This window comes from Sarcophilus harrisii, chromosome 6 (assembly GCF_902635505.1).
Source record: "Sarcophilus harrisii chromosome 6, mSarHar1.11, whole genome shotgun sequence".
Lineage (NCBI taxonomy): Eukaryota > Metazoa > Chordata > Mammalia > Dasyuromorphia > Dasyuridae > Sarcophilus > Sarcophilus harrisii.
This window is the reverse complement of record NC_045431.1, coordinates 249456316-249474436: the sequence shown is the minus strand read 5'-3', so window position 1 is coordinate 249474436 and position 18121 is coordinate 249456316. Positions and strand designations below refer to the sequence as shown.

Below are 18121 nucleotides of genomic sequence, written 5' to 3'. Positions count from 1 at the left end.
CAGATAAATTGTAAAATGCAAACCACACACCATTTTTTTCTGTTATGGGAGCCACTTGCTAGTGGCTGCTGGGGATCTAACTGAGCAGCAGAATAGATAGTGTCATGTAAGAGGATGATAATGATACAAGGAGACTGAGAGGCCAATTGCATTCTCTGACTCCTTCTTTTTCCTTACCTCTGATTTATTTCCTTCCCAATTAACAAACAACATCTGTGTCAATCTCAAGTGCCTTATAATTCACAGCTGTAAAGGCTTGGGAGTACTGACCTGCCCCTTACAGTTCTCTTTAACCCTTTACAGGCTTTCTGGGTTTCACACTTAGGCAAAGTCCTCAACATTTTCCTCTTTACTCTGGGATTTCATTCAAACTAGCCACCTTTTTTCATTATTATTAAAACAATACATTAGTATAATTTCATTTCACTAAAACAATAGTTCAGTCTTTGGCGGGGAGGGGTGATGAAATGACCTAAGTATTATAAATCTCTAAAACTTTTGCAGATTCTACAAAACAATACTTAAAAACTTACTAAGATATTTCAGATATATTAAGGTTCTGCTTAACCTTATCTGATAGGACCAAAAAAAGGTGATAAACTACTGAAATTATCCAAAGCCCTAAGAATTCTCCCATGCAATCTTAAAATAATTAATCTTCCAACTCCTTAATGTTAATCTCCAATTTCCACAACCTCCAAACTTACTAAGATGTTTTTGCAGTTGTACAAACCAGGAAAAAGTTTTCCCATTTTTGTTTGTTCATTTGTTTGTTTTTTAGATTATCTGATTTAGAGCTAGAGTTACAGAAAGAAAGCCAGATGATCATGGGGGCTGTGTCCTAACTTGAGCTTTCTGGCTTAACCAAAAACTGTAATGAGTGAAAGATGAAATTACTGAGGAAACAAAGTTTTGCATTTCCAAGCATATTGATTTATTAAGCACAATCCCATAACAAATCAGGACTAGTTGTTCATCCTTAGTTATGACAGAAGACTCTGAATACAAGGGAAGGATTTTTTTTTACATTAAAACCACTAATCAAATAAGATCAAATAATTAAGGGAAAACAATTAAGCAGGATACAAAATTAAGTAACCTGATTTGTAGTTGGAGGAGAGATTAGAAACTTTCTGGTTTGGGAGGGGCAGAGTGAACAGATGCAATTCACTGAAATCAGAAAGAGATTTCCCACTCCCCCCAATTGCTGCATCCAATCAAAGGAACATAGAAAAAAATAACTCATAAACCAGTACAAGGCCAGTTTTCAGATGAGATATATGAGTTGCTTGAGATATATAATTGTGATAAAACTCCTTACATCAATCTTCAAGTCTAACTATATTTCTGGTCAGCATAGCCAAGGTCCTTAGTAAAGGATCTCTATGCAGCAGGTCTGCCAGTAGACATGGTCAAGCTTCCTAGCCATGCAAGACTAGATTCAAATTATGGAATAAAGTTTTTCATAGTTACTCTCTTTCTCCATCACTGTGATTAGTAACCTCCCCAAAATATCTCATATAGCTTATATATATATTTGAATGAATAACATACAAGAGGCAAACTCTTCAAGGGCAGAATCTCTTTCACCTACACATTTATATCCCAAGAGTCTAAAACAGTGAGTGGTACATACTTATGAAAGGTTTAATGAATATTTTGGTTGGTTAATTGATGGGTTATTCTTTACCCAATTTATATAACACACAAGCCTAATGGTACACCATTCAAGATATTCCAAAGTGATAAATAGTGCATATTTTTTCCATTCTAATTACAGACAAGTGGGTCATTCTTTTGGAAATAATAATACCTAATATCTATAATGATATTAAGCACTTATTTAGCAGTTGAAGATTAATATTTGCAAAGAATGTGACATATTATCATTTGATCTTCACAAAAACACCATGACATGGATGCTGTTGTTATCTTCATTTTACAGACAAGGAAACTAAGACTGAGGTTAAATGACTTGCCCACAACTACCAATTGATTATGATAGCATTCTAACTTGTCTATCCTAGCTCCAGGTTCAAAACTCTCTTAATTGTGCCTCATCAGACTTAGAGTTGAATGAATAATGTTTGAGATTTTACTCTTTCTTGCACATGGCCTGGCTATAGAATATGCTTACTGAATCCCTGTTGATGGAGTGATTATTTACTAGTAACATTAACATAAGAAAATCATGGGACCTCAGAACTATAGGTTATTTGTCTTTTTTGTTTGTTTTGTTTTGGTTTTGGTTTTGGGGTTTTTTTATTTTTTTATTTGTCTTTAAAGTGAAAATTTATAACAACAACAGTACTTGGCTCTCAAAGGTACAAATTTATAGACTTTGCAAACTTTAAAGTACCTGAGAAATGTAATATATAATCATAACTGCAAGATTCCCAAGAAATTGGAAAACAACAGCACTCCTGGGAAGTCAGAAGGAAAGTAATTAATATTTTTTCTCATGCTCTTTCCCCATCCTCTGGGCTCAGAAATACCCAGGGGAGTAGGTCCCCATGCAATGTAGCTGGCTCATTTGTGCCCACATTTGAAGCACTTGAAGAGATGTTACCTTAGGACTCTATTGAGCCTACAGCTGATGGGAGCAGAACATGGAGTGAAATTACTTTCCCTTAATCCAATCTCCCATTGTTCCTAATGAACTCTGTGTGTCTGTGAAAGTGTCTTAGGGAAGAAGCAGAGCTTGGAAGAGCAGGGTCAGAAAGACAGAAAGGCTGGTTCTGAGGCTGGACTGGAACCTCTCATCTCTAGGAAAGCCACAATGAGAAGGGAGTGAGCAGTGGGGTGAGTAGGCAGGATATCTGACTTTCCAGAGGTACTGACTGACCTTCAGGAAAAGGGAGAGATCATCCTCAGAAATCTTAAGATTTAGAACCTCAGTGACCTTAGAGATCAGTTGGGTCATCCCCTTCATTTCTGGGAAGGAAAGATCCAGGCTTCCTAAAGCACTTTAAGGTCTGTGAAACACTTCACATATATTATCTGATTTGATTTTCATAACAACCCTGAGAGGTAGGGACCATCACTCTCCCCGTTTTGCAGATGAGGAAACTGAGACCACACAGAGGTTAAATGACACGCCCGGGTTCACACAACTAGTAAGTGTCTGAAGTAGAACTTGAACTCAGATTTGCCTAACATTAAATCGAATACTCATTTCACTCTTCCACCTCCATGTCTGCAGGAAAATGATATACAAGAAGGTTATCAATCCAATTTGTGTTCCTATGTATGTTTTTGAGCCATATGAAAAGACTATTTCCTGATTATTCGTAAAGTTCCTTCCTCCTCTTAATGGAGTCTCCTGTGTATTAATTTATGCAAGAACTGGTGCTCAAGGCTTGAGATACAAAGATAGGAAGCACATTGTCCTGGTGCTCAAGATATTTATCTTCTATTTTAATGGGGAAGGAGCAGGATATGTCATTAGCAGAGAATAATATGACTAAGTAGTGAGTGATGAGAAGCAAAAGAGACATAGCAAGGGAAGGAGAGAGGAAGAGAGGGAGACAGAGGCAGAGAAATAAAGCAAGACAGAGCAAGCAATAAGAACTGAGGATAAATATGCTTTCAAATAAGGATTTTCGAGGATTATTAGAGGATGTGGGGTGCCTGAGCTACTTCTTGAATAAACAATAAGGATGCTGAAAGAAAGGATAAGTAGGGCATTAAGAAAGAACTAACTTGCTCATGTTCATGGAGGATAGAAAAGGGAGGTTTAATTCAAAAGAGCCCTGGCAATCCAGTTTGGCTGATATATAGAGTGTGTGAAAAGGGATGATGAGGAATGAGTCTCATGTTAGAGCCAGGTCCTTAAAAATCCAATGAGAGAGTTTCAGTATTATATATATATATATATATATATATATATATATATATATATATATAGATATATATATATATATATATACACAGCAATAGGGAGCTATTGGATATTCTGGAGAAGGACAGGAATCTTGTTTTGGAAACTTTGTGAAGGATGGTTAAATAAGAAAGATAATGGAAAGAGAGAGAATCATTAAGAAGCAATATGATAACCTAGACCCAGGGTAATGAGGGCCTAAATTCTCATGGTGGCTATATGACTAAAAAAAGAAGACAAGTTGTTTTATAGGAATTCTTAATAGGAACTGACAACTTATTAGATGTGCTTGATGAAAGAATGAGAAGAATCATATGACTCAGGATTTGAACCTAGGGATGGAGGGCATTGAGATGCTACCAAAAGAAAGAGGTAAGTTTGGAGAAGGCACAGGTTTGGTAAGGGGAAGAACCAAAATGAATTCAAACTTTCCCTTTGACAAAGTCACTAACTAATCTCTCTGCTCTTTAAGTTAGAGGGAGGGGAAGAATTGAGGTAGGGGACGTCAATGAAGGAAAAACTAGATGTAGCAGGGTGACATTCTGGCCAAGAGTATAGTGGCCAGGAGAGGAATGGTCCAATCAATGGTGAGAATATAGGGATGAGGTGGCAGTGGGACATCAGTTAAGTCACGTCAACCTGATTATTTTTATGGGTAAACACTTTAGAAATGTCACTTGGGTAGGTGTATATGTATATAATTTATGTAATGAGGGCAGGCAGGTCTGTACAGCCACTAGGAAGAAAATGAGCATGGAAAAGAAGCACAGATCGGACAAAAGTATAGGGAGGAAAGAAGTGTCATGAAACATTTAAGCAAGCCCTGTTTCTGAGGGAAGCTAAGGTTCATGGATCACTACGGCTCAGGAGTTATGAGCCACAGAGGGGCTAGAGCAAGTTGGGTATCACCAGTAAGGCTAGCAGCAATAGAATAAATCATGATGAACAGCAGGGCACCAGACTACAGGAGAAGATGTGGACTAGCTCAAATCATAAAAGAAATTACCAGTAACATAGGAAGATTATTGGCCATGTGCCTCCACTTTGAGAAAGACAAGGAAATATTCTCCAAAAGGGGGAACCAGCAACTGGCATTGGACAAGATATAAGGAGCCCTGGCCTCTAGTTCTAGTTCTGCCAATGGCTCAGAGGTGAGGGATGGTTTAGCGTGACCACAGACAAACCATAGAAGCTCCCCATAATTTCTGTTTTCTCGTTTGTTAACACAAAAAGACTTGACTAAATGAACTCTAATACACCCTTTACCTCTGGTGTTCTGAAGTTCCTCACTAGTCTCAAGGTTCCAGGATTCCTTCACTCAGAGCTAACACTTCCTGTTCTGAGCACCCTTCTAGCTTGGACCTTTGGGCTCATTTGCCAACTCTAAGAACCAGTGATTCCTTGGATCTAAATATCCCAACACAACATCTTTTCCAATCTAGGCAAAGAAAAACAAGTTGCTAGGGCATCTGCAGGATGACCAGCACCATTAATACTTATGTGTATTTTAGAGTTCATTGACATATTTTTAAATATCAAACAAGAAAGAAGCATCTAGGTGGCATGGCAAATAAAATGCTAAATCCAGAGTCGAGCAGTCAAGTACAAATCTTGTCTCATACATCTGCGGTAAAGTCCTGGGTAAAACACTCTTATATGCTTAATTTTCTGTAAAACAAGGGTAATAGTAATTTCAATGGCCTAGACAATTTATTTAAAAAATAAATAAATGTAAGGTCTTTTGCCAACTTTGAGTGCTAGATAAATGTTACCTATTAATACTATGATTGATAAAGCCCAGCAAGAGGATTTTCTTCAGCACAGCACCAGGGATCTTAGATACTTATTCCTCCCATGCTATCATTGCTGAGAACAAACATGCCTTCATTCCTTGTAAAAATTGTCTTTAGGAACTAGGTTAAAAGCCACAAGAAAATCCATGACTTCTAACCTGCTTCATATGTGATAACTATAGAATACCAACCTCAGAGTATGGGGGAAATATCAGAGCATCCTTACACACAGTTGCTATGTTGGTAGGTTTTGCTGAACTCCTTCCTTCTTTTTCTTTTTCAGTCTTTGCTACATGAGAGGGTTCCTTGGGTTGGGTAATGGGGTGAGATAAATTCAGAAATGAAAATGATGTGAAAATAAAATATTTCAATAAATATTTTAAATGTCCCTACATTAAACTAAATTCTATTTCATCCCTAATTTTAGATCACTAAAATCTCTTGGTCATTCTCCATCTTTCATTTGCAGGTAATATGAAAGCCATGGCCCAAGGAAATGGCACCAGAGTAACCGAATTCATTCTACTGGGATTTGCAGTTCGACAAGAACTGCAGTACATGCTCTTCCTGGTGTTTCTGATCATCTACATGACATCTTTAGTGGGCAATGTTGGTATGATCCTGCTCATCAAGTATGATGCTCGCCTTCACACTCCCATGTATTTTTTCCTCCAAAACTTGGCTTTTGTTGACCTCTGTTACACATCCGCTATCACTCCCAAGATGTTATTCAACTTTCTTGTCTCAGATAAATCCATCTCATACTCAGGGTGTGTGACACAATTATATGTCTATGGTGTATTTGCCACAGTTGAATGTTACCTTCTGGCTGCCATGGCTGTAGATCGTTATGTGGCCATCTGCAACCCACTCCGTTATCCAATAGTCATGTCCCAGAGAGCCTGCATCCAGTTGGCCACTGGATCTTATGTCATGGGCTCCCTGAATGCAACCACACACACAGGCTTTCTCTTTTCACTGTCCTTTTGTAATTCCAACGTCATCAATCACTTTTTTTGTGATGTGCCCCCAATCCTGGCCCTCTCCTGTTCTGATATTAATGTCAATGTCATGCTATTAATTATTTTTGTGGGTTTTAACCTAGTAAGCACATTGCTGGTTGTGTTTCTCTCCTACATTTACATCTTGGCCGCCATCTTGAGGATGTCCTCTGCTGCAGGAAGATACAAAGCCTTCTCTACTTGTGCCTCCCACATGACTGCTGTCACCATTTTTTATGGGACACTCTCTTACATGTATTTACAGCCTTCTTCCAGTGAGTCACAAGAGAATGATAAAGTGGCCTCCGTGTTTTATGGCATTGTGATACCCATGCTGAACCCCCTGATCTACAGTCTGAGAAACAAGGAGGTGAAAGAGGCAGTGAAAATGCTCATGAAAAGTTGTTCATGAGTCACACTTTTTATTCCAAGTCAAAGGAGCATCTAAACAAAGAGCATCTCATTTCCTTTCTTAAATTTCTTGATACTGGATCAATTCAGAGAGCATCTATCTCGTTGCTTAAATATGTAAACAAGATTTTAAATATGGGGGATATAACAAACTAGAGTCAAAATTCTTAAGCATATGTAGAGCTACCATCCTTTTAATAGCTTTTCAAAGTTACCAACAAGAACTCAACCTCTTTACCATGATTATAATGATATTATGAAAGATGGTGCTGATAACCCTGATGGTGATCGCTTACACTTTTTGTTAAATACTTTCATAGAAAGTGGAGAAGGAGTAGTCAGGACCTGTAATTTCCTTGATGTAGGGAATTCTATGTCTGAAAACACCTCCACTGACTTCCAGTTGTGTAGATTGACAACCCAAAACTCAATTGTGACTTACAGTATTAGAGAACAACTTGAGAGAAACTAAGAAGTTGAGCATCTTGCCCATGGTCACTCCATAGTCACGCAGCTAGAATGAGTAAGATGTATGATTTAAATTCAGATCTTCCTGATTCAAAAGCCATATTACTTTGGATCTAATTAGATCTTCAAAGAACTCTATGAGATAGATAATTCAATATTATTTTCCCTATTTTACATGTGAGAAAATTGAATCTGAAAGAGCTATAGACTCATAGAAAATTAAGGCCAGCAGGGGTCTTAGTGATTTTCAAGTGGAATCCTCTCATTTTACAAGAAGTAAATTTAGCACTAAAGATGTCATCTGACCTCCCAGAGTCACACATCTAATTACTGGCAGGAATTGATACTAAGATCCAAGGCAAAAGGAAATTAGAAAAATCCCCATGATGTCAAGTCACTGTTAGAATTTCTAATAATTATAATTTGGTCGCCCTTCAAATGAAAATATGTGTGTGTGCATGTGTTTATGTCCCCAAGGTAATATTATAGAATCAGAAGCTTGGCCAAGGCATTAAAAAAATGAATCCCCATGAGACCCCATGGGTTCCCTACCACTTCCATGATAAAATTTAAACATTTCAGTTTAGAAATTTTAAATCCTTCACAACTTACTGCAATCTATCTTTCCTACCACATTATACATTTGTTTCTTTAAAAACTCTATGATTCAGTCATATTTTCCTTTTTGCTCTTCATCACATGTGATCTTCCATCTCTCCTTGCATGAAATGTTTCTAATGTGATTTACCTGGAGAGCTCACTTCTTCTTGTGATATCTTTGTATTTCTGTAATTTCTTTAAGTTCTGTTTTTACATTGCATATAATAAATGGATTTACTCATTATTTATTATTTGTAATGTTTATATGTATAACATTTGAAAGGAAGAGACTAAGCTGAAAAGTGTAAGCTAAAAGATACTTTCTTTCCTCAAGAGTAGTCAAGGAAGCGTCTTTTCTCAAGCTATAACCTCATGATTTTCTTCAAGTACAAAGTTACCAATGTCTCCCAACTATCAATTAAGTCCAGGGGATTTTATATTACATGAAGAATCAAATATTAATATGGTTTTGGCATTTAAAACTCATCACAACCCAGATCATTCCTACTTTTGTTTCACATAACTCCTCACCAGGAAATCTAGACTTACTAATGCATTATTCTCCCCATCCCACAATCTGCAGTGATTTTCTGGTTGTTCCATACATCACATATAGCCCCTCATCTTCCATTTCTGTGCATTCATGTGGGTTACCCTTCATGTCTTATATATTTTCTCCCTCTATATCTCTACCTTGAAGAATTCTACACTTTAAATGTCACTCAAAACCTACCCTCTACAAAAAAGTCTTTCCTGAGTTTTCTATCCACCCCACAACTCACATTAGTGCTCTCACAGAAATATTCCATGTCTTATGCATATATTTGAATGCACACATATTTTTCATATAGGATGCAAACTCTTTGGGAGCAGGGGCTATTTCACCTATATATTTGTATTCCAGATGCCTAGTAAAGTGCTTGGTCTAGCTCAAAAGCTTAACAATTATTTTTTGATTAGTTAATTGATAAGAGTACTTTTGCCCAACTTAAATAACACAAGTCTAATTGCACACCATTGAAGATATTCCAAAATTGTGAATAGAGATATTTTCCCATTCTATACACACATGTATACATATGTGTGTATATATTTGTATATATTTATATACACTTATATGTGTATATATTTATATACATTTATAAAGAGAGAAAGATAATAACATTGAGTATGTAGCACTTTTAAGATTTGTAAACTATGTTATTTCATTTGATCCTCATAAAAATCCACAAGATAAGTGCCATTATTAGCCTCATTTTTGTAGAAAAAATAAACTGAGACTGAAATGAAATATCTTTCCCACAGGTTGCAAGTGTCTGAAATTTTCCAACTTGTCTATCCTGATTCCAAGTTCATAAGTTCTCTCAACTATCCCTCATCAAACTTACAGTCAAATGAAGGATATGGAAATCTTCTTTTACAGTGTCTGGCACAAAGAAAATGTTTATTAAATGCCTGTGGATGGGGTTGGTGATTGTTTACTACTTATGTGAGCATAAGTAAATCATCTGAGACTTCAGAATAGAAGATTAACTATTTGTAAAGTAAAAAATGACAATAATAATACCTTGCTCTCAGTGGTACAGTCATAGGTTTTGCAAACTTTATTGTATCTAAGAAGTATAATTTGTAATCATTACTGCAAATTTCCAAGTAATTGGAAAACAACAGCACTCCTGAGAAGTCAGAAAGAAAGTAGCTAATGATAACTTTTTCTGAAGATATTTCCTTATTCTCTTGGCAGAAATGCCCAGGAGAGCAGGTCCCCATGCTACGTGGCTGACTTATATGTGCCTGCATTTGCAGTACTTGAAGAGATGTCACTTTACAACTTCAGTGAGTTTAGAACTGATGGAAACAGAAGAACTTGGAATGAGATTACTTTTCCTGAAGCTAATCTCCCATTATTCCCAATAAATTCTGTGTGCTTGGGAAAGCATCTTAGGGAAGAAATAGAGCTTGGAGGACCAGGGTCAGAGGCAGAAGGGCTGGTTCCAAGGCTGGACTGACACCTCTCACCTCTAGCAAAGCCGCAATGAAAAGGGAGTGAGCAGTGGGATGAATAGGTAGGTGACTCAGGGTTCTGAGCTCTTAAGATTTAGAACCTCAGTAACCTTAGAGATCAGCTAGTTCATCCCCTTCATTTCTGGGGAGGAATAATCAAGGATTCCTATAGCACTTTATAACTTATAAAGCACTTCATATATATTATCTCATTTGACCTGCATAACAACCCTAAGAGATAGGGGGCATCATTCTCCCCATTTTACAGATGAGAAAACTAAAACCAAGCAGAAGTTAAGTGTTTGCCTAGTTTCACACAGCTAGTAAGTGTCTGAGGCAGAATTTGAATTCAGATGTTCATAATGACGAATTGAAGATCCAGTTCACTCTATAGCTAAATGTCTATTGGAAAATGATACACAAGAAGTTTATCAATCCAATTCATGTTACTATGTATGCATTGAGCCACATAAGAAGGCTTTCCTTGATTATCCCTAATGTTCCTTCCTAATCCTCCTCTGTAATCATCTATGCAAGGACTGGAGCTCAGGACTTGAGATACAAAGATAGAAAGCATATTATCCCAGTCCTCAAGATATTTGTCTTTTATTCTAATGGGGAAGGAGTAAGACATACTATTTGCAGGAATATTATATAGAAGCAATGAGGAGTTAAGGAGACATAGAGAAGAAAGTAAGGGGGAAAGGAAAAAGAAAGAATCAAAGAAACAGCAAGAGAGAGAAAACCATAATAAAAATTGAGGAGGAAAATGATTTCATTCATTTTCATGTGGATTTCTGAGAAGGATAAATTCCCAGAGGATGCAATTTTCCTCACTAAGGCCTTGAAAGAACAATTAAAATCTGACAAATAAGATAATACTTCAGAAAGGAGAAGCTGGTTCATATTCTGGGAAGATAGTGAAGGACAGTTACTTTGGACAAGACTTGGGAGTCCAGTTTGGCTTATATATAAAATGCATAAAGAATGGTGAGAAATGAGTCTTAGAAGAATGTAAGAGCCAAGTTCTAAGCTACTCAGTGAAAGAGTTATAGAATTTCATATATTATCAGGAGCAGTAAGAAGCCATTAAATATTCCAGAAAAGGACAGGGATGTCGTTTGCTCAGGGCAGAGTAATTTTGGAAACTTTGTGAAGGATGATTGAATAAGGAAGAGAGTGGAAAGAGAAAGAGTCATTGGGAGGCATTATAATTACATAGATACAGGGTGATGAGATCAGAATGGCTGTATTACTGAAAAGGATAGAATGGACACAAGAGCAGTTTTATAGGAAGAACTGATAGACAATGGCAACCGATTGAATGTGACTAATAAGGGAATGAGAAGAATAACACATAACTCAGATTCTGAGCCTGGGCATTGAGATGCCACCAAAAGAAACAGGTGAGTTGGAAAAAGAGATGGATTTGATAAGAGGCAGAACCAAGATGGATTCAAACTTTCCTTTTCACAAGTTATTAACTAATCTTTCTGATTTTTAACTTGAAGGGGCAAAAAGAGATGGGAAAAGGGACAGCAATGAAGAAAGACTACTATAGAAGGATGACATTCTAACCATGGCCAAGAGAGAGGTTGCCCAATGGTTAGACAATAAGAATGAGGTGATAATGAGGCATCAATTAAAATACAAAGACATGGTTATTACTTTGGGTGAACACTGTATAAATGTGACTCAGGTACATGTACATGTTCATGACATATGTAGTAGGAGCAGAGAGAGATGTGCATTTACTGGGAAGAAAGGTAACATGAGAGTGAGGAGGGCATGGGTATGGGGAGGGAGGGAGGGAGGAAATTGTGGCACATTACTGAAGGAGACTCAGGTTAATGGATCTCTTGAGTTCAGGAGTTCTGAACCATAATAAGGCTAGAGCCAATTGGGTTTACCCAGTAAGGCTAGCACCAATATAATGAACCATGAGAAGCAGAGGTTCCCAAGATGAAGGAGAATGGATGGACTAGCCCAAGTCAGAAATAAAATTATCAGTGATATCGAGAGATGAGTAAACTATTCCTCAACACTAGGAAAGATAAGGAGACTCATTCTCCAAAAGAAAAAGAAAAAACAGCAGGCATTGAACCTGTTCCACTAATAATTCAGAATTAGGGGATATTTAAGTGTTGTCTTAGAGAAATCATGGAAGTTCCTTGTTTTCTCATCTGTTAATACAAAGAGACTTGGCTAGGTGATCATTAATTGCCTTTCAGTTCTGACATTCTGAAGCTCCTCAAGGGTACTACATCATTCTTAGTTCAAGGTTCCAGAACTCCTTCACTCAGATCTAATACTTCCTCTTCTTAGTACCTTCTAACTTTCACCCATGGGCTAATTTTCCAACTCTAATAACCAGTGATTCCCTAGATGTAATATTCCTACATCCTCTTCTTTTCCACTCTAGGCAAAGAAATAATGTTGCCAGGGTAGCTCCAGAATGTTCAGCAATGCCAATACTAATGGTTTATTTTTAAATTATCTGAGTTTTTTTAAAATATCAAATGAGAAGGAGACATATAGTGATATAGTGAATAGAGCGCTAAATCTGGAGTCAGGTAATCTTGAAACTAGAATTTGTCTCATACATCTGTGGAGAGACCCTGAGCAAAACATTTGCCCTCTACCTATCTAATTTCTTCTTCCATAACATGGGGATAGAAGTAACACCAAAGTCCAGTCAATTATGAGAATTGAATTTAAAAATAAATATAAAGTTTAGGATGCTTGATAAATGTTATCTATTAATATTATGACTTAAACAGCCCAGCAAGGGCTTTCTCCTTCAGAACAGCACCAGGGAAACTAAATACTTATTCCTCCCATGCTGTTATTTGAAGAGAATAAACAAACCTGCATTTCTTGTGTAACTGTCTTTAAGTCCCTGATTGAAAATCACAAGGAAATCCATAACTCTTAAACTGCCTCATATATAATAACCTTAGAAAACCAACCTCAGAATGTGGAGAAAATGTCAGAGCATCCTCATTCAAAATTGCTATGTTGCTTGGTTTTGCTCAACTTTTTTCTTCTTTTTCTTTTTCAGTCTTTGCCAAATGAGATGGTTCCTTCAGTGGGATAGTGGAGAAAAATAAATTCAGAAATGAAAATGATGTGAAAACAAAATATTTGAATAATTTTCTTTAAAATACCCCTATTATTAAAATAATTCTAGTTCAATCCTAATATGAGGTCACTAAAATCCCTTGGTCCTTCTCTCTGTCTCCATCATTTGCAGATGATCTAAAAACCATGACCCAAGGAAATGGCACCAGAGTGACCGAGTTCATTCTACTGGGATTTGCAGTTCGACAAGAAATTCAGTACATCCTCTTCCTGGTATTTCTGCTCATCTACATGACATCTCTAGTGGGCAATATTGGTATGATCCTACTCATCAAGTGTGATGCTCACCTTCACACGCCCATGTATTTTTTCCTCCAAAACTTGGCTTTTGTTGACCTCTGTTACACATCCGCTATCACTCCCAAGATGTTGGTCAACTTTCTGGTCTCAGATAAATCCATCTCATTCTCAGGGTGTGTGATACAATTATATGTTTATGGGGTATTTGCCACAATTGAAAGTTACCTTCTGGCTTCCATGGCTGTAGATCGTTATGTGGCCATCTGTAACCCACTCCGTTATCCAATAGTCATGTCTCAGAGAGCTTGTGTCCAATTGGTCACTGGATCCTATTTTATAGGTTCCCTGAATGCCACCACACACACAGGCTTTCTCCTTTCACTGTCTTTCTGCAATTCAAACAAAATCAATCACTTCTTTTGTGATTTGCCCCCAATGCTGAGTCTTTCCTGTTCTAATATTGATGTCAATGTCATGTTGGTCATGATTTTTGTGGGCTTTAATCTGGTAAGCACATTGCTAGTTGTGTTCTTCTCCTATATTTACATCCTGGCTGCCATCTTGAAGATGCCCTCTACTACAGGGAGGAACAAAGCTTTCTCTACTTGTGCCTCCCATCTGACTGCTGTCACCATTTTCTATGGGACACTCTCTTACATGTATTTACAGCCTTCTTCCAGTGAGTCACAAGAGAATGATAAAGTGGCCTCTGTGTTTTATGGTATTGTGATACCCATGCTGAACCCCCTGATCTACAGTCTGAGAAACAAGGAGGTGAAAGAGGCAGCGAAAATGCTCATGAAAAGTTGTTCATGAGTCAGACCTTTTATTTCAGTCATCTGCAGCCAGAGAGCAGACTATGAAGACTAAATGTTGATCACAAAATAGTATTTTCACTTTTTTGATGTTGTTTTTGCTTGTTTGTTTGTTTTTCTTTTTCATTTTTTCTTTTTGATTTAATTTTTCTTGTGCAGCATGATAAATGTGGAATTATATTTAGAAGAACTGCATGTGTTTAACCTATATTTAATTACTTGCTGTAAAGAGGAGAGGCAAAGAAAGGGAGGGGAAAGAAAAACTTGGTTTTTGCAAGGTTAAATGTTGAAAATTATCTTTGTGTGTATTTTGAAAAATAAAAATCTACTATTATTTTTTAAAAAGAAAATAAAAGAAAACCTACCTACCAAAAAAAGTTGTTCATGAGTCAGGGCTTGTTTTCTAGTTTAGAAAAGCAGCCAAAGACCATCTCATTTTTTTCTAGAATAGCTTGATACTGGATCAATTCAGAGAGCACGCCAACTCATTGCTTCACTATGTAAATAAGATAACAACTATGGAGGATGTGACAAAATAGGGTTAAATTTTAGAAACACATGTAGAACTGCTAAAATCATTCTCTTAGTAGCTTTTAAAAGTTATTAACAAAAACTCAACATCATTAACATGATTGTAATAATATTACAAATGATAGCATTAGGGATGGCATTAGTGGCAAAAGCTTATATATTTTGTTAAATATTTCCATATAGAAAGTGGAGAAGAGTAATCAGAACCTGTAATTTCCTTGATTTAGGGAATTCTAAGTCTGAAAATTCCTCCACTGAGTTCCAATTGTGAAGATTGGCAAGCCAAAATTCAGTTGTGACTTAACAGTGTTAGAGAATGACTTGGAAGGCACTGAAAGGTTAAGAGTCTTACCCATGGTCACACAGCTAAAATGAACGAGATTTGAATTCAGGTCTTTCTGATTTTAAAGCCATATGTTACTTTGGATTAAATTAGATCTTCAGAGTAACCTACACAGTAAGTAAAACAATATTGTTTGTCCTATTCTACAGATAAGGAAATTGAGTCTGAAAAAGTTATGACTCATAGAAAATTAAGTATGGCAAGGATATTAGTGATTTTCAAGTGCAACCCATTTTACAGAGAAGTAAATTTAGGTCTAATGATGTCCTATGACCTTTCCAAATCCATTCATCTAGTTAGTAGCAGTAGAAAGCTTGACAACTAAGATCTAAGGCAAAAACTAGAAAAATTCTCGTGATGATAAGCCACTGCCAGAATTTCTACTTATTCTAAATTGGTAGCCCTTCAAACAAACATATATGTGAATTGTGTGTATGTATTTATGTATATTTAGAGGCTCCAAGGTAATATTCTAGAAACAGAGGCCTGCCCATGACATTCACCTCCTCTATGAACTCCAGAGTTCCCTATCATCTCTACAATAAAATTTAAACTTTTTTATTTGGTATTTAAAACCTTTCACAACCTGCTGCAAACTTGATTCAGCCAGATTTTCCTTTTTTTTCTTTTCATCATATAAGATTTCCCATCTCTTCTTGGATGAACTAGTAACTTATATGATTCAATTGAAAAACACTTATTCTTGTAATATATTTGAATTTACACTGCTTTATACTATTATTCTACTATTTATACTATACTATGTATGTTTGTGCTATTTTAAATTCTGTTTTCTACGTTGCATATAATAAATGGATTTATTTATTATTCATTATTTGTAATATTCCTATGTATGATCCATTTTTTGTGTGAAGAGGCTAAGCTGAAAAGTATAAGCTAAGGCTACTTTCTTTATTCAAGAGTAGTCAAGAGGGGCAGTGAGAAGAGTAGAGCACCAGCCCTGGAAGGGATCAAGTAGGACCTGACATCAAACTCCATCTCAGACAATTAACAGTTAGTAGTTGTATTATCCTTGGCAAGTCACTTAATCCCAAATGCTTGCTCAAAAATAAGTAGTCAAGAAAACATCTTTGTTCTCTACTGATAGCCTGGTGATTTTCCTCAAGTACAGATTTAACCATGTCTCCCCACAATTCAGTAAAGTTCAGGGAATTTCTACTATTTTAAGAATCAAATATAAACAACATTTTTGACATTTAAAGTTCATCACAACCCAGTCCATTCCTATCTTTCTTTCACATTATTCCTCACCATAGACTAGATGTTCCACACAGGCCTATTTCTTTGGCTTCACATGTGATGCTCCAACCCATTTCCAGTCCTTTCCATTGGCTGCCCCACCAAGTTTTGAATGTGCTCTCTCCTCACCTCTACCTCTTGGTTTCCCCAGCTTTCTGCAGCTCATAGCTCAAGTCTCATCTACAGGTGCCTTTCCCCAGTCTCCCCATATGCTGACATTTTCTTTTCTAAGGTTACCTTCCATCTACTCAGTGTAGCTCATGATGAACCTATTGATGCTTATATCATGTCTTACTGATTAGCACATAATAGAATCTTATTCTGTGATTGTTGAATCATGTAGTTATTAATTGGACATTTTGAATTAAATATCCAATATGTCTCAAAGTTAACATGTCCAAAGTAGAACTCATTTCTATACAAAGTCATCCCTCTCCATATTCCTCTTTTTCTGTCAAGAATACCACATATCTTCCAATCTCTAAATTTCACCATCACATTGTAATTCTCACCAATTAATTTTACATCATCTCATATCTTGAGGAATAACATGCCAAATCTCATATTTCATACTGCTACAACATATTCCACATCTCTCCCTTCCTCATTGCTCCCTCACAGGAAGTACCTTAATTCAATCCTTGATCATCTAAAGTGAGAACTTTAGATATTGCAGTGGCTTCATATTGGCTGTCATAGCCTCCAGTTTCTGCTAACTCCAATACAGCTTATTTACAACTGCCAAAGTGATATCACTGAAGTACATACCTGACCTTGTTATTCCCCTACTCAACAAAATCCAGGAGCTTTTTATTGCTTTTAGGATAAATTATGAAGTAGGAGATTTGGCCTTAAAAACCTTGTTCAAGCTGACTTCTACCTGCTTTTATAAACTTGCTACTATATATCATTCTTTTTTCCACAATCTGCAATGACTTTCTGGTTGTTCCACAATATCACACACAGCATCCCATTTTCCATTTCTGTGCAATTTCATGGGTCATCTCTCATGTCTCAAATACTCTCCCTCCATATCTCTACCTTGAAGAATTCCATACTTTCTTCAAGAGTCTACTCAAAAATTATCTTCTCTAAAAAGTCAATTCTGAGTGATCTTTCCACTCCACCCCTTTGATTAGGTCCCCATAGTAATATGTCACATATTTTTTTATATTTAAATGCCTATAATTTTTAGATAGAATGGGGCCTATTCACCTATATCATTGTATCCCAAGATCCTAGAATATTGCCTGATCCATAGCAAAAGTTTAATAAACATATTTACTTAGTTAATTGACAGATTACCCATTACCCAACTCAAACTGACTGTTAGTCATATTAGACAAAAGAATTACAAATATTACAATATTACAAACATTCAATATATTCCATATGAATAGCATATATTTCCCCAGGTCTGCAGAGAGACAGAGACACAAAGAGACTGAAAGAGACAAACATAGAGAAAAGAGAAACACAGAGAGAGAGATGGAAAAAAGAGACAGATGAGAGAGAGAGGACTAATTGGGGGAAGGGTAGTTCATTCTTGGAAATAATTATACCTAATACCTATAATAATAAGATTAAGTATTTATGTAACATTTTGTGACTTGCAAAATACTTGACATGATATA

The 18121-nt window shown here is 36.5% G+C and overlaps 2 protein-coding genes across 2 annotated transcripts; both read left to right on the top strand.

The window, feature by feature from the left end:
- Positions 1–6156: 6156 nt before the first annotated feature.
- LOC100927634 (putative olfactory receptor 5AK3) lies at positions 6157–7086 on the top strand. Its single transcript, XM_003773938.2, has one exon. It carries the CDS (start codon positions 6157–6159, stop codon positions 7084–7086), a length of 930 nt encoding a protein of 309 aa, XP_003773986.2.
- A 6338-nt stretch (positions 7087–13424) lies between these two features.
- On the top strand, positions 13425–14354 carry LOC100927887 (putative olfactory receptor 5AK3). The gene has a single exon (XM_012552682.1). It carries the CDS (start codon positions 13425–13427, stop codon positions 14352–14354), a length of 930 nt encoding a protein of 309 aa, XP_012408136.1.
- The last annotated feature ends 3767 nt before the right edge of the window (positions 14355–18121 follow it).

Coding starts and splice junctions, on each gene's coding strand:
- LOC100927634 (XM_003773938.2), top strand. CDS start 6,157: ATGGCCCAAGGAAATGGCACCAGAGTAACCGAATTCATTCTACTGGGA.
- LOC100927887 (XM_012552682.1), top strand. CDS start 13,425: ATGACCCAAGGAAATGGCACCAGAGTGACCGAGTTCATTCTACTGGGA.